The following is a 27,946-nucleotide window of genomic DNA, read 5'->3' on the forward strand; positions in this document are numbered from 1 at the left end:
ATTATGTATCTGATTGAGTACCTGAGAGGCATGAGACTGTAAAACTATGGTGTTGCCCCCATTAAAGCAGACTACCAGCTAGTCTTATCAGATTACATAATCTTTGTCTTTGCCATGCCTAAAAACAAGAGCATATTGATCTGCTTTCAGTTAACATCACACTATGCCTTCCCTTTAAATACTCATGTTAACCTTGGTTTGAATTTTCTGCCATGCAAGAAAACTGGCATCTGAGAAGACCAATCTAAAGGATACACGTAAAATATTCATTACTCAAGATTCACTGCCTCTCCTTCAATAACTAAACTACATCACCAAAGTTAGATTCTTGGATCAGAATATTCTGATCATTTATAAAATTGCCCTCACAGAACCGAACCATATCTAAGACAATGCCCTGACTTCCACTGAAGACTTACATAAGGGGAAAAACTACGCATGAAAGATCTCTATTTTTTATGAGATAAAATGTACTTTGGAGGGAATTGTTTATTATATTGCTCAATGTTCTTGTATCAAGGACTAATAAGTATTCACAATATCTTTACTCTTTAGAATAGTTTTGTTGTAGTTTGATCTCTCACGTACCCAAGTACTTGGGTTTTGCTCTATGGAATATAAAGCTGTTTGTCTTAGGAACACTGGGCATTGCCCCCTGATCTGTGGGGATCTTATTTTTTATTTTTCATTTTTCTTGTGCGGAAAGGATGCAGAAATGAGCTGCCATTTTAGATTCTGTGTGATGAACCGGGAATTTGTAAGGTCTACTTTTGGAAGTAGCTTCATGAAAATCACATGATCACTGTTGTGTCCAAAGCCTCCTTGAAGACAGAAATGCTGCTGTAATTTGGAGCCATTTTCATGTCAGTAACGGATGCACTTTGAAAGATACTTGGCTCTTATGACCACAAACTATTTGGAATAAACACAATGATGATAAATATGACTGTAGTAGAAAAATTAGCTAAATGGATTTATAATCTGTCCCTGGACCTTAATTTTGAGTATTGTCTGGATCCTGACTTCTTGCATAGATGGATGGAAGCTTATAATTTTAAATCCTAACTTTCCAAAAGGCCTTGACTTTTAAAGTCTAGAGTACACTGTCTCGTAAAGTTTTCTAGGATGATAGATATGCTCTCTGCCCTGTCTAAAAGGGTAGCTGCTAACCACATATGGCTCTAGGCCGCTTGTAATGTGGCTAGTACAACTGAGAAATTGAATTTCTAAATTTAATTTTAATTGGTTAAATTTAAATGGAAGCAGTCACACATGACTAGCAGTTACTGGATTAGACAGTACAGTATTTTGTACAGGACACTGCTCGAGAGTACATACAGTATTTGTAAAGTTACTAGGGTTCTAAGACTGGAGAGTTAAATTTTATTCCATCATAATCTTTAGAATATGGAAGAAACCATATAATGCAAAAATGTGAATTTCTCATGATGACAAGCACATTGAAAGTAAGGAGCAGGTCCCATTAATCTTCACATCCTTCATAGCATTGGTACAGTGTTTTACATGCAATGGATCATTATACATTTCTGCTCTGGTATTCTATAGCACTGGGCAGAGGCTTAGACTTATGAGGCAAAGAAAATTTGAAACACACATAAAAATTGTATGAAAATCATAGCAACTAAAACATGGATGAGATGAGGCCCTAAATGTCACCCTGACTACCCACACACTGATTTCACCATCAGTTAAAGCACTGATGAATACATAAGTGCACAAATACCTAAATAAATATTCATAAATAAATATTACACATAAGCTTTACACAGATACGTGGGCTTCATGTAACTTACTTGTAAGACATAGATTTATTTCTCAAATCCCTAGAGGTGCCTGAAGGTTTCTGGTAATTCACCCCTGTCATATCTTATTGGTTAATTATAGAGATGTATTTAACTTATTTATCACAAGAAAACAATAATCTTTCACTTTAAAAAAGCATGTGCTAACAGTGTTGCTTAGATAATAGTATTTCTTAAGAAGCCAGAGCACAGGAGTTAAGACTATCAAGGAAAGAGAATCACTGATATTGAAATGTCCCTGGAGAAGTTAGAAACGTCTATAAGCATATTTAAAATAAACTGCCGCGGTCCCAAAGCCTTTAATGGAGCTGGGAGAGCTGTTTAATGCACACTATCTTGCAGTAATCGCTGTAGTTTAAAATAGATTTTAATCAAGCACCATCTGCATAATAGGCTGAACAAACAACATAGAACTCCACTTATAACTCTTATCATATAAAGTAAATATTATAAACTCCTCTCCATAGAAACAGGGCATATAACAGCACTTTTTGTGATGTTTCAGTGAGTGAAAATTTTGCTACTTAAATTCATTCTCTCTTTTCTAAACTATGCCATCTAAAATCCCCTTATGAGAATAAATTCAAATAAGCATGGAAAGTAAGTCATCTAGTTACTGTGAAATCAGCAAGGCTGTAATACTTCTTTCATTTTACAATTGGGTTTATTATTATCTTTAATAACGATACGCTCTATGACTCAAAACATCAATTATAGAAAAATGCATATGAAGTGCTATACTTTTGAAATGATTCACAAGTGTGAGGCATTGTATCAGTGTCATAGTTTGTAAAGCAATTTCATTTTTAAGGATCTTTGATTCTGCCAAACAGAGCTGAGTATGACTTTTGAATGAGTTCAGCAAAGGGACTCAGTGGCCTTATGTGAAATAGGAAGTTTGGGCTAATGTCCAGAAAAATCACTTTAAAGTGAGAAAAAAGGTTGGTTGTTATTTTATATACCTACTGGTTAAGTTTACCAATTTTATGAGATCCACTTGGTCTTTTCTAAATTTGCTGATGTAGGGAAATATGTTTACTTCTTATTCTTTTGGATTGAGGGCTTTTACAGGCTTACAGAGAAGGCAAGCTCTTGAGGTGGGGTCCCACTGAATAAAATGCCAGGCGGCTATGTTAAGTCTCATTTTGTTTTTATTCCATGAATGAATAAAGTATGCTCAGTTATCTAGGGTATGTCTATATCCTGGCATAATTATTACTTGAATAAATTTTAGTAAAGATGATTTGGAATCAGGTACTAACTGGCTGACTAAATTTTATCATTTTCTCCTGAACTAGTTTATTAGGCTCAGCCTTAACAAATAGGATACTTTTATTTTAAATAAATAAGAGGCATACATTAGTTTTATTGCTGTGGTCTAATAAATTCTTTAAAAGTATCATATGCATTATACTATATAAAGTGAACAGTTACAATATAAGTACAGTTCAATGATGAAAATACCAGACTTCCAAGTCCCAGTTTTAAGTATTCTGTCCCACTGCTAGTTAGATAAAGTGACGTGACATTTGGTTCTAACACTGTTTGATTTCACTTAATATTTGTAGAAACCTGTCTGTTCCTCATTTCTACTTTATTCCAGGAGTCTTCTTGTCTTCAGAGCAGTGGTAAATAAAAACTCCTACTCTAAAGGCTTACTTAATTGCTGCTGTAGTGATTTATCCTATTTGCTTTGAGAAAAAACCTCCTGCTTCTGTCTAGTGTGGCAGAGCACATGCATTGATGAACTAGCAAATTAGTCACAAACTCTTAAAGGCAAAAACTAAGCGGACTCAGAGACGACGCAGCGTATTAAAGGCAACTTTCATATTGAAGATACTGTTGAACCTCGTGTGAATTTGAGTTAAGAGTGCAATAGACAGAAGACAAACACCATGCCTTACCAAAAGCAAGATGTTTAATGAGAGAGGTCCTGTTAAAATCAAGAGGTAAAAGAATTAGACTGTCAGTGCAAGGGTGAAGTAACATTCCCTTGTATGTGACCTACTGGAACACGCAAGAATGGCTGCTCTGGAACCTTGATACAAATGAAGAGTGGAACAAAATCTCTTGTGTTCATTCACAAACAGAAGCCAGCATTTGCAAGATTTGTAGCCTGAACATACACTATGTGGGTGGTCTAAAAAATTCAGGCCAAGTGTGGTTCTTGATTGTAATGGTTCAAAATATGTGGCAGAAACAAATATAAATCATCCCCAGAGAAATCACTTTTAAACAAGCTCTAAAAGAATTCTTACAAAGTTCTAATACATATTAATTCTCATTTCAAAAGTATGAAAAGCAAAATGAAACAAGCTATTAAAACCAACATATTCAGACTTCAGAATACTTCATGTATTGAAATTAGCAAAAGAAGGTATAAAACAAATATGTTTAATATGCTTAAAAGAATAAAAGAGATTAAATACATGGGTAAAGAGCAAGCAACTAAAAAAAGAAGTCCAAACTCATTTGAGAAGGAACCAAATGAAACTAAAAGTATAAAATATTTGAGATTAAAACTGCAATAGACCATTTCAGATTAGGTAGAGCTAAAAAGAGAATTATGAACTGGAAAATATGTTATTCAGAATGTAATACAGAGGGGCAAGGAAATAGAAAATATGAAAAAGTCATGGAAAGGAGAAAGCCTAATATTCAGCCCCTCAGAATAACAGCATAAGAAGGGAGCAAGAATGGGATAGAGGCAGTATCTGAAAAAAATAAGGAATGAAAATTTCCCCAAAATTGCTGACAGAGAGAAATGATTACAATCAGAATGCATGCAAAGAAACCCATACATATCACCACGAAGCTGCAGGACACCAAAGACAAGGGAAGATCTCAAAAGCAGTCAGAGAGTAAAGTCAGGTCACTTTCAAAGGAAAGACAGTAAGGCAGTAAATTCTCAAAAGCAATAGTGAAAACAAGGAGTCAGTGGAATAATATAATATCTTCAAAATGCTGAAAGAAAATAACTGTCAATCTAGAATTCTATACCCAGCAAATGTGTTTTTTAAGGTAAGCATGTTACCTGCAGACCTTCATGAAAGAACATTTTAAAGGCATAAAGAAAAAGATGTCAGGTGAAAGAAATATACAGGTGAATAAATCCAAAGGAAAAATAACTTCATAAAATAATTAAAATAGTGTTTCATGAAGTTTATTCAGTTACAGAATTCAATTAAACTATAGTTAGAATGAACAACAATAACAGCCCCCAGTAAAAATTGAACAGAAGGTGTATAGAGTTAAAGTAATCTAAGAAAAGAGGTAAAGATATTGGTAAATTTTAGACTTTTATATAGTTGTATTCCAGGGACAGCTACTGAAAGAAGAGAAAGAATATAAAATCTCTAATCTCAAAATGGGAAATAATGTAATGAGAGAAATAAGAGCAATCTTAAGATGAGAAAAAAAAGAAACATAAAATATTTGCAGCATAAACAGAAAGCAACATACTTAGAAAAATAAGCCATTTTCATATTTATATTAATGTAAATGTAGTAAAGGTTTCATTTTAAAGTAAAAGCTCATTTAACTACATGACATTTATAAGAGACAGTCAGATAAAACATGGATATTTTCAACAGAAAAGCAGAAAGTAAAAGGATAGAAAAATATATAATGTGATTCTTAACCCATAATTTCCTTAAAGAGAAAACGGTGCCAAAAATATACGTGTAACGCCAGATACTTTTTGTGTCTTAAAGTATCTCTTATATTACAAATACGGGATTACAGGCTTAGAATCGCAAGCTGCCTAAGTTTGTATTTCTTTGATGCTTTACTGTGTCTCATTTATGACTTAAGGCTGTCAACACAGTTTCCTAGCAATCAAAATCACGGGTAGTGTTTATAAGGTGATAATTTATTTTACTGATGTATTTACAATATTCCTCTCTGTCAAAACAGACTTATTTCATTTAATTGTTCAATTAGATGAGCTGGAATCAATATGTAATTGCTTAAAGACAGCACAAAGTGTTAAGAGGAAAGCTTTAAAAGCTTTTTCTGGTGTGGAACTAAATATTCTTTTTTAGTTCACTTGTTAGAAATGATTTAAATGATCTTTTTGACTTAATGTTATTTCACATTTAACTGGCGCTGTTGCACTACAACATTCCACATAAATCCTACTCATATGTAAAGGAAAAAATCCAGTTTAATCCTTAACTGTAATGAAGAATGCTTTAACATTTTCATCAGAGGATTTTTCTAGCTTAAATAAATATAATAATATAACTCAAATAAATGAATAGGAGGATTTGAATTGGAGACAAGGTGAAGAACAGTGTATAGAATTGGAATGAAGGGTGACTTTTCCTGAGATGGAAAATATACTTAAACTTAACATGACTTTGTGTGAATGTTTGTGCAGATAAAAAAGTCATTTTAATGGGTGCAGTCTTAGAAATCAATCCCTAAACTTTCATGCATCGATAATTCAATAATCTATCACTATAGAATATGAATTTTACTATGCAATGCTTACACAGTCCACTAATGAAGAATTATAAATTATTTCAAGATGTGGATATTGAATGATTGGAGAGGATACCCACTGGCAAAGTTTCATATCAGTATGGAAACATGTAAATTCATGCTTTAGCAAAATTATAAAATATGGACCTAACATGTTAATAGCAAATGGCAGAACCCATGAATGTTAATGAATTTCAGATTTCTACCTACTCTTCTACTCATACAAGTGGAAGACTATGAAAAATGTTATTGTAATTAGGAATAATCCAGTATACAATTTACTGTCAGAGGATGCTACTAATTTTGCATTTAATTTCCTGAAATGTCAGGAATGAATACTGATAAAGACACAATCCAGATACACAAATTGATCTTTACTATGAGCAGTACATTAATTTTTCCCCTTACAATAAAGTACATATCATCTGTGTTTAGCAAATTGACTTGAATTATTCATGCATAATCAACATCTAAATCACTGTCCACAAACAAATTATTGGTGTTCACATTTGGGTTCAGGTACTCACTGGCCATTGGGTGTAATCTAACAGCCAATGCGTACCTGAGCCATTGGAATAACCTGTATTTTCTGAAGAAAATTATTGCCCTGGAAATGGTCAGCTAAAGGCAAGGCTTTCAGCAGCCCAGTCAATTATTTATGAATATCAATTAGATTCCTCCTGCCGTTTCACCTAAATCATGAGAGGCTCACTCACTGACAACAGGGAGAGATGGTAAGGATGGAGGCACTGGCTTGGGCAGTGTTAAGTTCTGCAGCTGTTCTAAAACGTACTTGGGATTTGTTTCAGTCAGGTATGGTAAGACAGAAGACAAGGAAATGATGATTGTGAGGAAGAAGTTTCCACTCATAGATCCCTGAAAAGAGGATGCACAGCACAGCACAGCACACAGGGCCACATAGGGAACTACTCAGGTTGGTCAGGAGACAGAAAGAGGGAGAAGACAGAGCATGCCCAGAGCCTTTACTGGGAATTTTGTGGGCAGGAATGGGCATGGTAGGCTGGCATGCTGAGTAAGCCTAGGACTGGATAGTTTGAATAACTTTGGTGGGCTATGGGCTGTAAGGAGTGATCCCTAATTGTCTGACACTTGGCCTAGGGGTGATGTAGGGCAGAGGGAACACTGGCTTGGTATGTGAGAATTTTTAAAGGAGATGTTTGGGATGCAGCTGTGAATTGTTGGCATGTATACAGAAAGGGGGCTAGCAGGAGTGTCGTTTGCAATCTCTAAAAATTAGCTAGTTCTGAATTTCCAGGATTAAGGCTCCAAATGCCAGAACATCAAGTATACAAAAAATAGGAAAATATAGTCAATGCAGCTATCTTATCTTTGTCATCAGGCTAAATAAATTGATGAATCACTATTTATCTGGACTGAAAAAAATTAGCAGAGTTACTAGAAAGTTAACCATGTATATCAGGATTGCACAGTGTTGCTTTTGGTAGCATGTTTATAGTTTAATTTTCCAAAAACAAAATTCTCACAATGGTAAAAAGAAAAAAAGGTGGCTGACATAAAACCCATCTTCTTATTCAGATAACTTAAAAGAATGACTCTGCTGGCGACAGACACACAAATAACCATATTGGCAAGGAGTTAACAAAAGGTATGCAATGAATCACCCAGGAATGGAGTCATCTAGTATCCCTGGCACTTACTTTCCACATCCCCAATTTGAAATGGTTGGGTCACGTGGCCACAAAGGTTTCATCTAACATCATCACCAAACATCTCCTCTCTTTCTCTCTCTCTCTCTCTCTCTCTCTCTCTCTCTCTTTCTCTCTCTCTCTCTCTCTCTCTCTCACACACACACACACACACACACACACACACACACCCTTCATTGTACCCCAGTATACTGCCTTCTTAAAATGGTACATTGCCTATACAGGCCCGAACTTTTGTAGGCGTGAACAACTTCTATGCTTAACACATCTATATTTAAAGGATTTCTCAGGGACTTTAAAGTGTAATTGGACAAGCAGATGGTTTAATCCAGTTTGTTTGTAACCTCATGCTTCATTAACAAAGCAGGTGTCTCCCACCAATGTTTCTCACTTGGACGATATAAACTTGTACCCAGCACAGGTCAAAGAAGTTACCTAAGAATAGTCTCCTATAGGTCCTAAAAATAACTTATTCATACCTTAGAGGTATCATCGCCTTCATCTTCGTGCACTGAACTGGATGGTGAAGGAGTTGCAGACTTGCTTCCAGGCGGAGATGGTGAGTTGTGGGGAACATTGCTTCCTCCCATATTCAAACCAAGCTGAGCACTTAGCTGTGACTGGTTAATGGTAGTCAGCTGGCCATGTGGCATCATTCCTGGCTGCTGCCTGATGTCTGCAGGCTGGCCCCTTGGTCTCATGGCTGCCATCTGAGGATGGGAACTGTATTGAGTTCCTTCTGGGTTTCGTATATCTGGCATCTACAATAAATAAATAAATAAATAAATAAATAGGAAAGGAGTAATTTTCACAAACACGTTTTGGGCAAAAAAGTAGTAATTCTTTAGATTTCCAGATGTTCTGCTGAGTCACATACACATTTATTTTATTGGGGTAAAATAATCCTAAAAGTATGTATCACCCTAGAGGATAGCATAAGACTACCAAAAGAATAGAATTTGAGAATTCAGTTAGCATCATACTTCATTACTCAAGATGTGATTAATTAGATTTACAGTCTTTCTGTACTAGTGAAATATAGAAATATATTATTTATATATGTATTTGTGTATTATATCATGATCATATTTATATAATGTAAATTTCAAGATGCTGATGCTCATTAGAGTATCTGTCAAAATTATTCAATTATTAGTGATTACAACATTCACAGCAATTCATAAAACCCTGTTTGTTTTATCTTGATCATTTAAGAAAGGCTTTGGGAGTTAATAAGTGTACTCTTGTATTCAGTTTAAAGCTTTACAGGGTATTACTAGCCAAAATGATCTCCTAACTACCAGATTCAAAACACTGATAGGCTGGTATTAACCAATTGATTGACTATTGAAATGACTACACAGTCAGACTTGAAAGTAAAGCTCTAAAATTGCAAGGTCAACATATTAATCCATTATGCTATCTGAGTCACTGGTTTTTAGCCTTAATGAGACTCACTCTTATAATTCAAGCAATGAATTTTGTCTCTGCAAGGATTAGAATTAAAAGCATTGGAGGATGAATCTCTTAAGGTATCTAGAGGTCAAATGTGTTGTATAAGAGGAGTATGGAGAATTTCACTTAACATTTCTCTGGCATTTTCAAACTTAAAATAATGGAGACTATTTCATGGTGCTTATAGGAGCAGCTCAGTTTTTTCATCCCGAGGGGGGTTAAGGAATTCAGGCAGGTAGAGAGGACACAAAACAAGAGAGAAAAACAAGAAGACCGTGGGGGGAAAAGATCTATGGTTAAAGTTACAAGTTGGAAGTGAAAAAGTAATAATGTTATCTTATTCTGTTTCATTAGAAAAGAAAATCCCACAAAGTGTCAGATGTTTGGCAATGACCTGTCTGCAAATGTTGTTGTGACATGAAAATACTGTGAAGGCAAATTAAGTAACCTAGTCATAGGTTCTTGTTTTTGTTTTTGTGACAATAAAATCATTTTCTACCATTTTCCCTCTAGTCATTTTACCAATCTAGTTAGATTCACCTAAAACTAAAATTGAGGCTGTCCAGAGCCCCCATGTGTGCCCTGTGTTCTTCTCTGGTACACGTTTACTGCCTCCACCATGAGGTCTCTTATTAGTCAATTTCACTCCTTTAGATCCTTTCCAACTTTGGTTACTTTTCAGTCTTCAGGCACAGTTCAAGGTATCCTAGACCTCCAGCTGGCCTCATGATTTGTACCTGCCTCTTCTAAGTCTGAACCAACATTTTTTCCATTATGCAAACTATATTCCTCCAGTCCTTCAAAAGTAGTTCAGGATTCTCCTTTCTGTGATGTCCCTCATAAAGCAGCTTTTACTATTCAATGGTACATGCAAGAGCTGCAAAGGCTCTTGGTGACACTGTCGGTCTATGGAAGAGGACCACTGGGAGGGAGTGATGATAGAGCAAGCTTGTTGAATGTTTGTGGAATAAGGATATAGATAATTATAAATGAATAAATGAAGGAGTAAAACCCAAAGAGATCAAATGACTTGACCAAAACCAAAGATAAAACCCACCTCTCCTAATTCCAGTCTTTGATACTTCCCACTATATTAAGCAGCTGATTCAATATTTTACATATTCCATAAAAAGGATTACAGTTAAAGATAATTAAAAATACCTTTTCAAATGTTGTCTACCCAAATCAACAATGGTTTTATCTAGCCCATTCATGTTGCCTCCAGTCACATTTACTAAAATGCTTGTTGCCTCTTCTTAGATGTACATGTAACTTCTACAATCTGATCTTCTTTATGAAGCAATACTAGCTTTCACAGATATCCTTAAAGTTGTGCCAAGGATAGAGAGTACCATGAAAATTACGACTGACTTTTGAAACTACACAGAAGAGACAGTGTATACTAAATTTCTTTTCAGGCCTACTCTCAAAAGTCCTCAAGTCCTATATGTTTTTAGACCTTTAGCATGTAGAACAGCTCCCATTATGGGCACAGAGTAATGGATACCCGTAAGTGGACACTATCCTACAACGGGCAGTCTTCTTTCCCAACCCTGCACCAAATAAAGCACTACTGTGCATATTCCAACTTATATGTTTTATAGCCTTGTAAATGAAAAGCATTTACTAGCAAAATCATACTTCAACTAAATGATCTTTCTAAAAGTATGTAACTAATTGCTATCTTTATCTCTCCTTCACATAAATCCCAAGTTACAAAACATGTACAGTCTGTAACATATCTCTTTTGAGCCCATTTCTTCTCATCCTTTCAGAAATCTTGTGGTTTTAATATATCAGAGAGGATGGTTTCTAAATTAATTTTCATATGGAGTTCCAGATTTATGACTACAACTAAAAGTGTTCCAAAAGCTTGAAGCAATCTTCACTTTATCACACCTTCTCTCCTCCACTGTCTTGCAATCTTCGAAGATGTTTTCTTATGTTAATTTGTGTAGTGGGTAGATCTCTGGGCACTAAAATCTGCATTCCCACCCTTGCACTGGAAGGAGAAGAAGGTCGGTGTGGCTATGGAAGAGTAAAGTATCAATATGGGAAAGGAAGGTGAAGTACTCAAGAGGGTACCTCTCGTTCCACAGTCTTACCATTAGTTCAACGTATCCTGTCACCAGTGGTGTTAGGTCAGGCAGACAGCTTGAATACCAACTCAAAGCACGCTTTTCCTGTGTGGAGCATGGCAAGCACAAATGAGGGAGCATATCTGTATCTTCAGTCCTCAGATGCACTTACAAACAGTGGGATCTTAACATCCATAGCAACATTTCTGAATTAGGAGGAGTATTTCCATTTACCTTATTTTCCTGAAAGGCAGCTCAGTATTAATCACTGCCTAATGTATAATATGGGGAAAATTAAACTCGATAAAGTTTGATTACTGAAAATATGAATAATTAGTTAGGTCATGCAAGTAAGCTAATGTTTTCATTATTGGTTTCCTGCTGCAAAGATATTGATTGACTACAGCTACATCATGTCAAATACAAAACCTGAAGTAGCAGAAAATTATTTCCTGTTAATCACCAATATTTTATTTTATTTTATTTTATTTTATTTTATTTTATTTTATTTTTGAGACGGAGTCTTGCTCTGTCGCCCAGGCTGGAGTGCAGTGGCCGGATCTCAGCTCACTGCAAGCTCCGCCTCCCGGGTTTACGCCATTCTCCTGCCACAGCCTCCAGAGTAGCTGGGACTACAGGTGCCCACCACCTCGCCCGGCTAGTTTTTTGTATTTTTTAGTAGAGACGGGGTTTCACTGTGTTAGCAAGGATAGTCTTGATCTCCTGACCTCGTGATCCGCCTGTCTCGGCCTCCCAAAGTGCTGGGATTACAAGCTTGAGCCACCGCGCCCGACCTATCACTAATATTTTAAATATATTTTGAACAATTCACTTAAGTCATGCTTAATTGCAACAGTTGTTCTGATTCTTCTCAACTCCTTCACTGACTTCCCTTTTTTCTACAACACCCCACCTCTAAGTGATTCCTTAACATGTTATTCTGAGTCACATTTCTTCCACCCAGATAAAATTTGCCACGGTTTTATTAATGGGAAATGTTCTAAACTAAAATGTACAATTCTGACCCAAATTCCATGCCTAATTCAGAAACTGCTTGTGAGACACTACTACTTGAACATCACTCTTGCTAGAAATGTGAACAGTTTTCTTTCTCAAACCTTTTTTTTTTCTGTCTGACCAATATCTGTTGATGACACCTTCATCTTCCTTGTCACCTCTACTCAAAATGTTGCCATCATTTTTGACTCTTTCCTTTTCTACCAAACTCTTGTGAGTTCTGTTGGGTTTACCCTAAAACATCAATTATTTCCATTTGCCCTTCCACCCATTTCCACACCCATTCATCTATCTAGGCCTTCATTACCTTTTCACTTGCAATAGCTGCTTAACTAAAATCGGTCTCTTTACATCTACCCCAAAGAGTGGTACAAAATTAATCTTCATGAGCCATGGGCTCAACAATTCTCCAATGACATCTGTCCCCCAAATTAAATCCAAACTCTTCAGCATGACACGAAACCTTCCAGATGAAACTCACGCTCTATAACCATCCTTCATCTACTCTATTGTTCAGTCAAATCCAATTAATTGCTTCTTTTTTACCTAAATCTCTCTCCCTTGATCACGTGTCTTTGTTTACCATGCTCTGTCATTATTCAATTACCATTTTCCGAGAATTTGCTGTCTAAAGTTGTTAAAAAGAGGGGAAAAACCCCCATACTTTGCTCAGTGATTTGTGGTTTGCCCAATACTTTTACTTATTGATCCTCATAACTTCCCTTTGAGGGAGCCATGTAGGAAGAGCTGCTTTGCACAAGTCCACAGAGAGGTTAAATGATCTCAGATCTTTCTATTAGTAAAGACTGAAGTAAAAATGAAATATACTTTTTTTACATACTTGTACTTTTCTCACAATTCCATGATGCCTTTACCATCTTCATATATCCAAACCCTAAATATATGTTAAAGTCAAGTTCAAAAGTCAGCTTGCCTATAAAGTTCCAAGAACCTTCTGATTCTGAACTACCAAAGCATTTTGTTTATACTTTCTTTACGGGATACCACTTTAAAATTTATTTCTCTAATGTGTATTGTATGTACCTTCTAGATAGTAATCTCCTTGATTAGTTCATGACTAATGCATTTTTCAATCCCTCTTGAGATATCTTTTAGTTAAATGGTATTCTAAATATTCAAAAATATTTGCTGTGTCAGTGTGTAACTAAGGGAATGAATTCATCAGTATAAACTGACTTGAACCAGTCTGACGATTTTTGTTTTTTCCTGGGAACTTCTTAGTCACAAGATGAAAAGATTTGATCAATGTCCGTTTCCCTTTGTGGCAGAAACCTGAAGCTACCCTCCTACACTCATTTTCCTTTTGTGCTGAAAAATGGGTCCCTCTAGCTGGCTCAAGGAGGACATTTGTAGCTTCCTTTGCAGCTATGCATGGCCCTGTGACAATGAATCCTTGTGCGGAATCCTTGTGTGGTGCTTGCAAGAAGTCTCGTTGAAGGGAGGGGCTCACCTTACTTTGTTTTTTTCTAGTTCCTGCTGGCAAAAATGTGGAGATGATGGAGAGAGCTAGGGAAAATGTCTTGGACCAAGACATGGCACCATAAGGATGCTGAAGGCACAAGAAAGGAGCCTAAGGGTATGATTATTCTGAAACCTGGACAACCTACTTACAGTGGGAGTGAAAGGGAAGTAAATGTCTGTCACTGCAGAATCACTGCCATTTGGGGTTTTCTGTTATAGGCAGCCCAACATAATCCTAACTAATATACCCTAGGAGGTTGCGGTGAGCTGAGATCACGCCATTGCACTCCAGCCTGGGCAACAAGAGCAAAAAACTCCATCTCAAAAAAAAAAAAAAAAAAAAAAAGCTGGGAGAGAATTTATTTTGTTCACCATTATAGCCCTAGTATCTAGAACAGATCTTGGCATGTAGTAGGAACTCAATACATATTTCTTGAGTTACACTGAATAGTTGTTTAGGTCTGGTACAATTAGGATTGATGATGCCAGTTTCACAGAAGTAGTTGTCATAAATCCTTGATCTTTTGGGAACTTCATTTGCTAAATTCTAGGGCTCAAATGTCTCAAAGGTAATTTCTCATGTGTGTATTTCTCATTTTGTTTATTTTCAAGCCTAATGAACTTCATATTTTCTTGGCAAAATGTCCTGCATGTCACTGGCATTTTAGTGTTGAGTGGCTCTTAATATTTATCTCACCATTTGCAAAACTCTGTCCATTTGAAAATGGGTGCTAGGTTTCACTTTTTTGGAAATCAGATCTGTTTCCTAAAAATGCTATTGATGACCAATGTCAATTAAAATAATGAAGGGGTATTATAATGATGAAGAGGAAATTTCAATTTTTCCAATTAATGCAAAACAAAAGTTCCATTAAAATCAATTAGGAAGCCAAAGCAGAAGTCATGTATTGTCCCACATGACCTGCCTTGATGCTAAGGCCATGTTCCTTTCTCCCCTTGCCTGGTTACCTAGAGCTGAAGAGTGCCATGTTGAGGACAGAGCTCAAGGTGGAAACATGAGGCACAATAATAGCTACATATTTCAGCATATGTTTTCACTTTATTTCCTTTGATTTTCTTTCTTTCTTTCTTTCTTTCTTTCTTTCTTTCTTTCTTTCTTTCTTTCTTTCTTTCTTTCTTTCTTTCTTCTTTCTTTCTTTCTTTCTTTCTTTCTTTCTTTCTTTCTTTCTTTCTTTCTTTCTTTCTTTCTTTCTTTCTTTCTTTCTTTCTTTCTTTCTTTTCTTTGACATGGACTCTTATTCTGTCGCACAGGCTGGAGTGCAATTGCACAACATTGGCTCACTGCAACCTCCGCCTACCAGGCTCAAGCGATTCTCCTGCCTCAGCCTCTTGAGTAGTTGGGATTACAGGCATGTGCCACCACACCTAGCTAATTGTTGTATTTTTAGTAAAGACGCAGTTTCACCATGTTGGTCAGGCTGGTCTCGAACTCCTGACCTCAGGTGATCCACCCACCTTGGCCTCTCAAAGTGTTGGGATTACAGGCGTAAGCCACCATGACTGGTCCCTTGGATTTTCTTTGAAAAGGAAAAGAAGAAAAAAAAAACCCCGTTGCTCATCTCAGGTTATTATTTTTAAAAAATGAGTAAGATTTTGGTGTAACTGGAATAGGGGAAAAAAAATCCTTGGAATAACATTAGCCATGTTAGTGATGAAATGGTGTTAAAATCACATACTTGAATGGCACCAGAATGACGGAGGGCCTGCCTTTCAGTGTTTAAAACTCTGTGTGCTTCACAATCCTTCCAGAGTCTGTATTCCTCCTTCAAATATCTGCATCCTTCCCCATCCAACATGCCAGCCTTGAAAGCTATCATTATCTCTGCCTCTAGCAGACAATCTATATCAAAACAGTTGTACACATAAAACTGCACCACCGCCTCGGCTGGCTCTGCTCTGATCCAGCTGTTAGAGTGAACAGCAGTTGGTGCACAGAGCGCTGGAACATGAGTAGCCCTGAGGCTTTATTTGCTAATGTGGCTCACCAGCTGCTGCTTTCTGTGGTCTTTGCAGGCAAGGCCTGGAAGGCTGCCAGTTGCAGCAGGAGCAGGAGAACGTGAGGAATCTCTGAAGCCCGTCCATTTACCCCTGTCTGTCAGCATTTGACATCCTGAGCTGTGGAGTGCTTTCCCCAGGGCAATAAGGAGATCCTGCCGGCTTTAGCTGTGACAAGTGCTTCCTCTTGGTCCCTTTTATACACACTATCAAACACACACCGTTCTTAGCACCTGAAGAAAAACTTCTGAGCCTTGCTCTTGGTTGTCCATGCAGGCCTGCATCATTAATTAGGGCAGGAAGGCAAACTGGTTTCATTTTTCTTAGGAATAATGCACTCTAAGAGTCTATGAGAAGAATGTAAATGTTGATATTATTTAAGTCCCCAATTTGATTACATATTTTTGCCAGGGATTCAATTAATATGTAAATGTATACACCAGAATAAATGTGTGGGGAAATGTAATAATCAAAATTTATTTATTATTTTCCTAAATGCATTTCCAAGAGAGAGCTTAATTATTTGTTGTCCAAACACATTAAATAAATCGTTTTTACGTGACCTTCTTGTGATCTATTTATTATCTAGAAATGTGGACTTTAAATAAACTTTATGTTAAGACTTTTGCTATTAGACTTCAATTAGTTGCACTGAACACTGATAATTCACAATGAAAGAGGGAAAATTTGGAAAAATACACATGCACAGAACTTGCTATATTTTTAAAGATTGAGAAAAGTGAGGTTCAAAAGAAAGGTTGGACATTTTTATAAAAATGTATTTTTATCCTCAGTATTTTAATTTAGAATAACTTGATTTCAGCTCTGCATTTCCAAAAACAAAACTATTTTTGTATTTAATATTTGGAACCTTTGCTTTTCTTTCCAAAGACAATAGCAACAAGTAGGGTTCAGCTTTCTTCACAGTATGCGACAACAGAATACTTGCAGTTTAGTTAGGGTAATCAGTCATTATGAAACAATTTATCACAGGAAAGTAAGAACCCTGAGCATAATTTATTAGATATTTGCCAAATGGACAGCCATAGCACTCTCTAGAACCACCATCTTCAGGGAAGATTAAAACTGCCTCGGAAACCAGTGCTCACACTGCCCGACTTCTACATTACCTGACCATCATACTCCTTCACACTGTGGTCTCTCCATTGTGGCTTCTTCCACGAATGGGCCCCTTATTGCTCAAGGAATTTGGTGGGTTCAAAGGAAAACATCACTGATGAGTCTTAAAAGTGATGGCTAAAAATCACACTGGCTAAAAACCGTGTCACCAGTTTTGGTGTGTGTTTGTGTGTACATCCTCTTCCAGGGATGAACCAAAGATCAGATATTGAAGAGCAGCAAGGGACAGAGAGAAGGTGGACCCTGAACCTCTTAACGCCCTTAGTGCCCTTGCCTGGCCTCCTCTGCAGAACCCCACTGCAATTGCTGCCACATCCAGCAGATCCAGAAAGAAATGTCTTAGTTGCCCTAGTGTATGCATCTGGATTTATATTTATAAACAACTGAAAAAGCAATTTTACTCCATTTAGTTTGATTTTTTTCCTTTCCCTAGAGGAGAGGGAGGCCGTGTGCTATTGTGGAGGCAGCCCTGTTCATGACACCTAGCTGCCACTTTTTCTAATGAGTTGTCTTACTTTCAACTTCTTTAACCCCCATTTTTCACCTCGTAAAAAGAGGATAATTTTTCACCAACAAATATTTATTGAGTGCCTGCTATGTGCCAGGCACTGTCTTAGGTACCTGGTCTACAGTGGTGACCATGTAGTTGGAATTCGTGCCCTGATGCAGCTCACTTCCTAGTGGAAGAGCCAGAAAACACAATAAATATTCTAGGACAGTGATATGTTTTAAGGAGACAGATAGGAGAGGAGCATACTGACCTCAAATGCTTCCTTAAAACATGACTGTGAGGATTAACTAAGATAAGGACTATGAATGTGTTTTGTCACAAATGAATTCACTTTTATGATTGCTGCTCATGCTGATGGCTCTCTTTGGTTATTATCCTTGAGTTGCTTTCCCTGACCAGTTCTGGTCCCTGGTGAGCCACTGACATAATTATGACCAAACATTCTGGCAGCCAAAAGCTTGTATCTATGGGGACCTTCCCTGGGATAAGCAGGGCAGCTTATAGTCACAGAGCACAGGGTTTCACTGAGAGAAAGTCAACAGCACAGATGAAAGTTGAACTTATAACCTGGGTTTTAATAGCTCCCTGATCAAGGCTAATAGGCTAACTGGTAGATACAAAGTTCAAAAACATTTTAACGTATAAAAAGGTATTCCAGTTCAGAGGACGGCATTCTTTTCCATCAACTATGTACATATAATCTCTCCTTTGGATCACAACTTCGGCCGCGAGGTTATGGGGTATAGCGTTACCTTTTAACTGCACAGTTGGAAAGATGTTTTTTACTCAGATTGAGCCACCTTGTTTCTGATTGCTTCATGCCAATGCCATTTGTCTCCTGCTGTGAATCTTAAACTATCAACGTCAATATTACCAAGTTTGACACACCGTGTTTCAGTGAGCCCTGAAAAGGGCTTCCCTGCCCAGCAAAAATAAAGGAAATGTGCAAATGGGCAACGGGCAAAGTTTACTTTTACTTGACAAGGAGCATCTCTCATAATTGCAGATAATGGCAGGACATGAGAGGCTCATGGACTACAGGGTCCGTCCTGTCTAAAAGAGCTCTGGGGATCATGTGGTCCACCCTCTGGTTCCCAAAACATCTGAATTAGCAGTTCCTACAAATTGCATGTCTGGTAAGGGGAGTTTATGAATGTGCTCTAGGTCTACCTATGATTAGAATCAATGAAGCTTTTTATTTGTATTTGTATAGATCATGACTTTCGCATCTGTGCTACAAAGTGTAGGCAGTGTTTTGTTCACAAGGGGCTATGATTTTATACTAAAAGTGCATCAAACATGCTAATGTTTGCTCACGTCTCCTTTGTTTTGATGTGCCCAGAGAAGGTACTGAATAATGTGTTTTATTTCTAGAACACTTTCAAAGGATTGTGTGCATTGAAATAAAAAGAATGGATTGGAAGTGTAGGTTAAGTAATAAGAAAATTGGGATGTACTGGGAGACATGCCGTCAGGGAATAGCAGATCACTTACTAGAACTACCTCCATGTATTCATAACAGCATGAGTTAGCAAGAATGCTTCTTCACACCATATTTAAAATTGGGAATTTAAGTTGCTTTCTCATATTTTTCCACTGGAATGTTAATGGGATGCTTGCAAAAATGGAGATGTCAAGTGGGATATTGACTTCCTAACATCAGTTCAGAACACTGATATTTGAGTTCATTTAGAGGCACTTAAATCATTAGATACACACGACATTGAGCTTAAAAATACATCTTAAGAAGCAAAATTAAAACCTTATATTCTGCTTGAGCCAGACGTCTTCCCTGTGCAGAATATTTGTATGCCCCAACTTACTGGAGACTTGAGGAAAAGTACAATTTTTACATTAGTATTTTATTATGGAAATCATCCAATAATCCTTTCAAATCATATATTATAAAACATTAAAATAGCATGAAACCAAGATAGGAAAAGGCTGGAAATCCTCTCCTTTTGAGCATGGTATTAATAACTTGGAAAAATCATTCTAGGAAAATTACAATGTCTTTCAGCTTTTTTAAAGTGTCTGACTCTGTAAGTGACCTTAAGCTCCTTTAAAACAATTACAAGATTCAAATATTTGTCTGCCAATATTTTATAGCATGTTAGATAATGGGATAGATGTAGTTATAGCCAGTCTCTATATTTCTAGGTATACCTAATTTAGTTAATATTAACATCACTCACTCATTTATGGTTTTATAAACTTTGAGTCACATAAGGTCAAGGTCTCAAAACTAATCATAAAAACTACTGACTGCTATTCATGCTAATATAATAACGCTTTCTTTAAAACAACAGCCAATAAATTTCATTATAAAAAGTTATTAAAAGGGTTAAAAACCTATTAAATGTCAAAGAATTTGCCTGACTCAAACTCCTAATAAAGAAGGAGAATAGGCTTTCTTTCTGAATTATTTAAATCTTTACTGACTGTGCACTGAACCATGAAATTAGAAAAGTGTTATTAGAAATATTCTCTGGTTTTTATAAAAGTTGGAGCCCAGAATGTATCAAGCCATAGTCTTTAACTGGACTAGTTAAAGCAGTAGGTCTTTAATCCTAAATACATGGCTTCTACTGATATAAAGATCATAATTAAAACTCTATCCTGTAACTTGGTGATAATAAAGTTATTATTACAGAGGCACACATGTTCATTTAGAATATATGAACTACATGTTCTAATTTTAATTTGAACAAATATCTTCCATTTTGGGGGGATAGTTCCGTGTCCACTAACATAGACCCTCTCAACCAATAATTAGGTTTTAATAGTGACTGATTTTAAGGCACTAATGTTAATAATTTGAATTATCTATCATTTACTGGTTTAAAACCTACCAAATATACACTGAAACTAGATCATTATGGTCTAAAGTGTTAAAAAAAGTCATAATCCTGCATGATTATAGCCCTGTGTGACAAGTGACATAAATAAATTTAGGTATTATTGAAAAATAGGAAATACATCTTTCACATTTTAAATCTCTATTTCTCCAAGTGACTACACTTAGCACAACTGATTTGAACTGGTCTCTCTCTTACAAGCAGGTAACTGTCCTCATATCAGTTTCCTCAACTGCCCATTCTTAGCCTTTGGTAAGTGTGGTTTTAAGTTCTCTTATTAAAAATATCTAATACTGACAGGTCCCACCTAATATACTAAGCACAGTGCTAAGAAGTTTCCATGAATTGCCCTATTTAGGACTCAAAGTAACCAGGTGAAACTGCTACAGTCACCACTGCCATGGTACCCACGAGGGACCCAAAGGAACAGAGAGGACATTCTCCAGTTATTCAGTAAGTGGGTTAGCTGCAATTTGTCACAGGGTGCCTGATCTCAAAGCCTGTATCATAAACATGAAACTGTACTATTGACCCAGTGTATGATCTGATATTTTTAGCTGTTCTTGAAACAAAAGATGGTTGGAAGGGCTTACAGGGGAGGATGCAGCTAGAACCTAGAATGACTGAATTTAATGTACTAATTCCTTTTGCAGGAAATTCAATTAATTTCTTTTCTTTTCTTTCTTTCTTTTTTTTTTTTTTTTTTACTGAACACTTAACTCTGTGCCTCCCTCTGTGAGAGGTCCTAGGAGAAACAAATACAGATGAGACTATCCCTGTACTCGAATATCTCACAGCCTGGAACACATACTATAATGCAAGTCAAAGGGGATTAATTGCTATAACCAAAAATGCACTGCTATAGAATTGCAGAGAATAATGCTGCAACAAAGAGTCTGTCTGTATTGCATTAAAATTGCAGTGAGTATCACTTAGAATTAAGAATTTTTTTTTAACATCAGAAGATACATGAAAAATGGAAATGAGTAGAATTTAACTCTGGAGGCAATATAATTGACACTAGACACACCATCTAATTGTGTGACAGTCAGTATATCTGCTATATTTTCATAAAACTAATGATACGGCTAAGATAGTGTGAAAGAAAATTGAACAAAAATAAAAAAATCATGTGGCCTTCCATCTAACGATGAGTTTAAACCTCAAAAATTCTATGTACAATCAAATTATACTTTAAAAAATGTGACTAAAAGCTATCTGACAATTTGACTTCTGCTTGGGAATTAGCAATGTGATTCCTAAGTGTATTGTCCTGTAAGTCTTAGGATGACTAGACTTAGTCTGTAGTTTCAAGACTATATGTCAGAATATATTCTGAAGTATAAAGTTGTTTTAACTGAAGGAAATTGAAAAACAAAAATAAAAAATACACTGCCATTTGATATTATATTAGCAGACAGACCATTTCACCAGTCCCCAAATATGGGCCTAATGTTTCAAAAATTACTTGGGTTTTTTCATTGGGTCCTAAAAAACATTTATGGGCATAGCAACGGTAGCCATTTTTATCTAGAGCTTTACAACGTTCATTGCATTAGCTAAAAATGTTGCCACATAAATTATGCTTTCACAGAGTGACTGACAAACATTTTGATCAAAACCTTTCTTTATATTGTTTCACTTGTCAGTCAGTGCCTTTCACTTCTTAGTAAAGTATGTTTTCTAGAAGGGAAGAATGAAAGCAAAACACTCTGTAAGAGAAACTGGAGAGTACACAAGTCTTACTGTGGGCCCAGACGGGGATCATGGCTTAATTATGTGAAAGCTTAATAACTCTCTGAGACAAAATTGAAAGGGAAAAGGAGCTTGGAACAAATTCGTTGTGAGGCATGAGCACTGAGTAGACATCGTTTGCTTAAAAAACAGTTTCCTTTCACTTTAACAGTAAAAGACTAAATGGATGCTTGATGGGTTTATCAGAGCTGGTATCAGAAGCTTGTATCAGAAAAGAATAACTTTCCCTACATTCAGTTTTAGATGCAGACAACTTTTCCCACTGAACCATTAAGTGGCATCTCTCCCATGCAATCTCACTGAGGAAGGTGGTGGATGGGTGAGACACTGGGGAGATGTTGACCTTAAGACACAGCAAAGCCTGCGGAACCATTTCTAGGCCATTGTAAGCTTTTAAAATTGTGTACAAGGGGTTTAACCACAGGAGGGTAATGAATACATATGTTGATTATAATGACTCTGGTGTGGTCCTTGCCATTATATATAGGAAGGCTGTCTCAGAATAAGAATTCAATTAAGTTTGCAGTTAACTCTGAATATTCATGCCAACAATCACGATAACATAATTTTGGTAAAATGTCCAAATATTATCAGAAATCAGTGTTTTTAAAAATTTAATTTTGTATCCTCGTACTTTTTTTTTAGTTTTAATTCTTGCTGAAAACTGTTCTAGAATGCCTTTGCCTGCTTTTCTGTCCCTGTTAAACACCTGATTCTAAATAAAATCTTGAAAGATTTCAAGAGAATACATTTTCCCCTCAATAGTAATTGTGAAGTTTTGTGGTTATGGGATATGGAACAGACCAAAGTAATTGTATGCTGCTCTGTGGCCATGCCTTTCTTAAATATATTTTTGGTCTTTATGTGCTAAAAACAAAAATAAAAGAAAAAGAAAATAATAGCCAGCTAATTGAGAATATTATTTGGATGGAGTCCTGTTAGTAGAGATTTTAATCTGCCAGGGGAATTTTTTAAAATTAGAAGTAATATTTATTTTGTCATTTTACTATCGTTTTTCGTAATTATGGTAATGACAGTGACTTTTTTTTTTTTTTTTTTTCTGAAACAGAGTCTCACTCTGTCATCCAGGCTAGAGTGCAGTGGCACGATCCTGGCTCACTGCAACCTCCACCGCCTGGGTTCAAGTGATTCTCCTGCCTTAGCCTCTGGAACAGCTGGGATTACAGGCACCTGACACCACACCTGTCTAATTTTTGTATTTTTAGTAGAGACAGGTTTTACCATGTTGGCCAGGCTGGTCTCAAACTCCTGACCTCAGCTGATCCACCTGCCTCGGCCTCCCAAAGTGTTGGGATTACAGGCATGAGCCACTGCGCCTGGCTGATAGTGACATGTTTTTAACAACAACAAAGTACAACTGTGGCCTAAATCTACATACTAACAGAACCACTTAATCAATAAATTTCTGTATTGTAAAAGAGTTGACTTGCACTTAGTTATACAGGGATTGCTGAATGAGAAGGTACACTGACTGACTTACTCATCAAGCAGTGGTTCAATAACCTCCAACAAGGTCAGAGTGCCAGACACTAAAAAGGATAAATTATTTTAGGATTTACATAATTACCAGACTGATAAGTCCCACACATTTTAATGCCACAGGAATAAAATTAGCAGCATTATTTATTACAAAACCTTAATTGCAACAAAGTAACTGATAGAAACAGCTGCTAGGTAATAATTTACCTCTGGACACAAACTTATGCTTTCTATCCTTTTCTTAACCAATGCCCCCAGGCAATCTTAACTTAGGTAAATTTTCCCAATATGATGCCCAGTCTCCTGAAAAAAATGTTAATTGGCAGAATGGCCATTTAGAATAGAATTATAATCTTACTAATTGCACATTTATATATTGATATTTGCAACTCTGCTGTCCCCTAATTTCCTGGTGATAGAATAATTCAAATACTCATGTCAAATTGAGTAGCTTTTAAAAGAATGTTAAGTATGTGCGCTATGGTGAGGCACGATATTTCTTACAAGTTATGAGAAATGCACTTTGCTTATGGGTAAAGTGTGGTTTAATGATATGGAAATAAGATCAAAGTTCCTCTGCATTGTATTTACTTACAATTTTGTGTCTAAGACATATTTAATATCTCAGCATAATTTATGACCACAACATGACAGCTCCAATAAATAGGAAAAAATCTCAATTATATTGATCAACTGAGGGAAAAGTGAGAAACTTGCACCATTAAAGTTTAGAGCCTACTATAAGAGAACAAGAAAGAATATCTACCCAGAAGTTTTTAAATTTAAAACCCACTGATCATTTTTCTGCATCCACATTTACAAAAGCTAACAGAATTTTCCAGGAACAATTTATTTTCTGAAGACAAAAAAACACTCTTGGCAAAGACAGAAGTCAGAACCTTCTGGAATAGTACATTATATTTTATTTCTGCTTTCATAGGCCAGGGGTATTTTAGTTAAATACTGAAAACACTTATATTTTGATGTTTTTCTTTTTTAATAAAAAAGGGAGATAGCTTTTATTTGGCTTATGTTCCTTGCCTTCACCCCCAAACACTCCTTGTCTGCTCATGATGTATGGCACATAGGCAGGTGTTGTCCCCATTCTGGGGGTGGGGATTGAAGGGGACTAACGGGCTGGGTCTAGATGAATAAGGCTCTACCTTTCAGTCTCCCTCAAGGGCAGCCTCCTCTGAGTGGCTTTCCCGGACAAGTCTATTAAACGTAGATCCATCCTTCCTAACCCAAGCATCTTTTTCACAGCATAACCGCAATCTAACATTATCTAGGGTAAAATGCTGCAAACTCTAACATGCACATGAATCTTTCAGGAATCCTCTTAAAGTGTAATTTTGATTCAGAAGTTCTGAGGAGGGGCCTGAGAAACTGCATTTCTAACATTCCAAAGTGGTGTCAATGTGGCTGGTGCATGAACCCAAGTTTGAGTAGCAAGGCACGAATTTGCACAAACTAATTGGCTCTCCTGACCAGAATCTAAATTCTGAGGGCAGGGTTTTTTGCCTGACTTGTTTACTGCTCTGTTGTCAGTGCCCAATTCAGGCATATTGAAGAACCAGGCTCAGAGGAAATTAGGATGTAGACACTGAATTGCAGAACCATCAGTTAAAGCTTCTTAATCTCCCAAGACAGTTTTGTCTTGTTTTGTATTTGATATGGTTTAGCTGTGTCCCCACTCAAATCTCACATTGAACTGTAGCTCCCATAATTCCCATGTGTCATGGGAGGGACCTGGTGGGACATAACTGAATCACGCAGGCAGGTCTTTTCTGTATTCTTGTGATAGTGAATAAGTCTCATGAGGTCTGATGGTTTTATAAAAGGCAGTTCCCCTGCACATGCTCCCTTGCCTGCCACCAGATAAGACATGCAATTGCTCCTCCTTCACTTTCTGTCACGATTGTGAGGCCTCCCCTGCCTTGTGGAACTGTGAGCTCATTAAACCTCTCTTTTCTTTATAAATTACCCAGTCTCAGGTAGGTCTTTATTAGCAGCATGCAAGCAGACTAATAGGATACTGTTGTGAATCTTTTGCTAGTCCACATGATAGAGAATCAATAAAAAACACTGTGGTACTTTGATCTGGCTTTTCTGTGCGGTGGACTAATGAGAAAGTTATCTCTTGCAAGTCCTGGGCTATTATTAATTAAGAAAGAATATGAAATAGAGGGACTTCCACCTACCAAACATGGCAGAGTTTATCAGCAAATATGGGAATCAAACCACGCCTCTTGGTCCTTAAAAGTTTTCAAAATCTGTGGCAAAACTTTCCTAAAGTACTTAAAAAATAGTTATTTAAAATTTCTCAACATATGAATAACTGAAGAAAGAGCTACATGAAAATAAAAGTACAATAAAATTTGTGGGATACAGCCAAATCCGTGCTTAGAGGAAAATTTATACTATTAAATATATAAGAAAAGAAGATCCAAAAATCAATAACCTAAGCTTCTACCATAGAAAACCAGAGAAATAGCAATTTAAGCCTAAGCCAAACAGAAGAAAAGAAAAAATAAAAATAAAAATTAGAGAAGGGTTCAATGAAATAAACAACAGGAAAAGAATAGGAAAAAAAAAAAAAAAATCAACAAAGCCAAAAGCTGGTTCTTTGAGAAATCAGTAAAATTGATAGACCTCTAGAGAGGCTAGTCAACAAAAAAGAAGACACAAATTACAAATGTCAGAAATGAAAGAGGAGCCATTTATACTGATTTTGAGGACATTAAAAAGCTAATAATCCTGGCCAACATGGTGAAACCCCGTCTCTACCAAAATACAAAAAATCAGCTGGGCATGGTGGTGTGCGCCTGTAGTCCCAGCTACTTAGGAGGTTAAGGCAAGGGAATCACTTGAACTTGGGAGGCGGAGGCTGCAGTGAGCCAAGATCGCGCCACTGCACTCCAGTCTGGCAACAGCGCAAGACTCTGTCTCAAAAAAAAAAAAAAAGAAAAAAGAAAAAGAAAAAAAGAAAAAAAAGCGTTAATAAAAGTATAATATGAATAAGTTTATGTTTACAAATTTGACAAGTCAAATGAAGTGGAACAATTCCTTAAAATTCAACAACTACTGAAACTCATACAAACAGAAACTGACATCCCAAATAATCCTTTACCTGCTAAATAAATTGAATCAATAATTAACAATCTTCCAAAAAAAAAAAAAAAAATCACCATGCCCAGAAAGTTACAAATAAACATTTAAGGAAAAAATTATACCAATTCTCCACAATATTTTCCAGGAATAGAAACAGATGAAAGACTTCATAACTCATGCTATGAGAACAGTATTACCGTAATATTAAAACCAGACAAAAATACAAGAAAGGAAAATTAAAGACCGTTAACTCTCATAAACACAAATGCAAAACTCCTCAACAAAACATTTACAAATCAAATCTAAAACTCTGCACCACAACCAGGATTTATGTTAGATATACAATGTTAGTTCAACATTAGAAAATCTATCAATGTATTACAACACATCGACAGTCCAATAATCAATGTATTCTAACACATCAACCGGCTAATAAACAAAAATTATATGATCATATCCATAGATGCGGAAAAAACATGTGACAAAATATAACACCATGCGTGGAAAAAAACAAAAAAAACAAAAACAAAACAAAACAAAAAACCCTTAGCAAACCAGGGGTGGAAAAGAAGTTCCTCAACTTGATTTTTAAAAATCTTTACATCCTATGGTTGATATCATACTTAATGGTGGGAAAGTGAAAGCTTTCCTGCTAAGATTAGAAACAAATCAAGGATGTCCCCTTTCGCTACTGTTATTCAACATTGTACTGAAAGTTCTACCTAATGCAATAAGACAATACAAGAAAATAAAGGGTTGAACAGACAGCAAGAAATAAGACTGACTCTATTCATAAGTGACATTATTGTCTATGCAGAAAATCCTAAAGAATAAAAAAAAAAATCTCCTGGAAATAATAAGTGAATATAGATACTTTCCTGTATACCAGGAGTAAAAATTTGGTATTTGAAAATTTAAAAATACCAGTTACAACAGCACTCCAAAAATGAAAGACATAAAATGAACAAGTAAGTACAGGACTTACACACTGCAAACTACAAAATATTGATGGAGAAAATCAAGATAG

General features: G+C 36.3%; 1 protein-coding gene across 5 annotated transcripts in view; it reads right to left on the reverse strand.

Moving 5' to 3' along the window:
• The window catches only part of TOX (thymocyte selection associated high mobility group box), a 310,002-nt gene that overhangs the window by 37,261 nt on the left and 244,795 nt on the right, over positions 1 to 27,946 (reverse strand). For 4 of the 5 annotated variants that reach the window (XM_010386795.2, XM_030937660.1, XM_030937659.1 and 1 more), the window contains exon 4: positions 8,476 to 8,757. In XM_010386795.2, coding sequence (XP_010385097.1) covers positions 8,476 to 8,757 — 282 coding nt within the window. Of the gene's footprint in view, positions 1 to 8,475; positions 8,758 to 11,556; positions 11,689 to 27,946 lie in introns of those variants that run through there. The other variant, XM_010386796.2, reaches the window with a different exon arrangement.

This window comes from Rhinopithecus roxellana, chromosome 9 (assembly GCF_007565055.1).
Source record: "Rhinopithecus roxellana isolate Shanxi Qingling chromosome 9, ASM756505v1, whole genome shotgun sequence".
NCBI lineage: Eukaryota > Metazoa > Chordata > Mammalia > Primates > Cercopithecidae > Rhinopithecus > Rhinopithecus roxellana.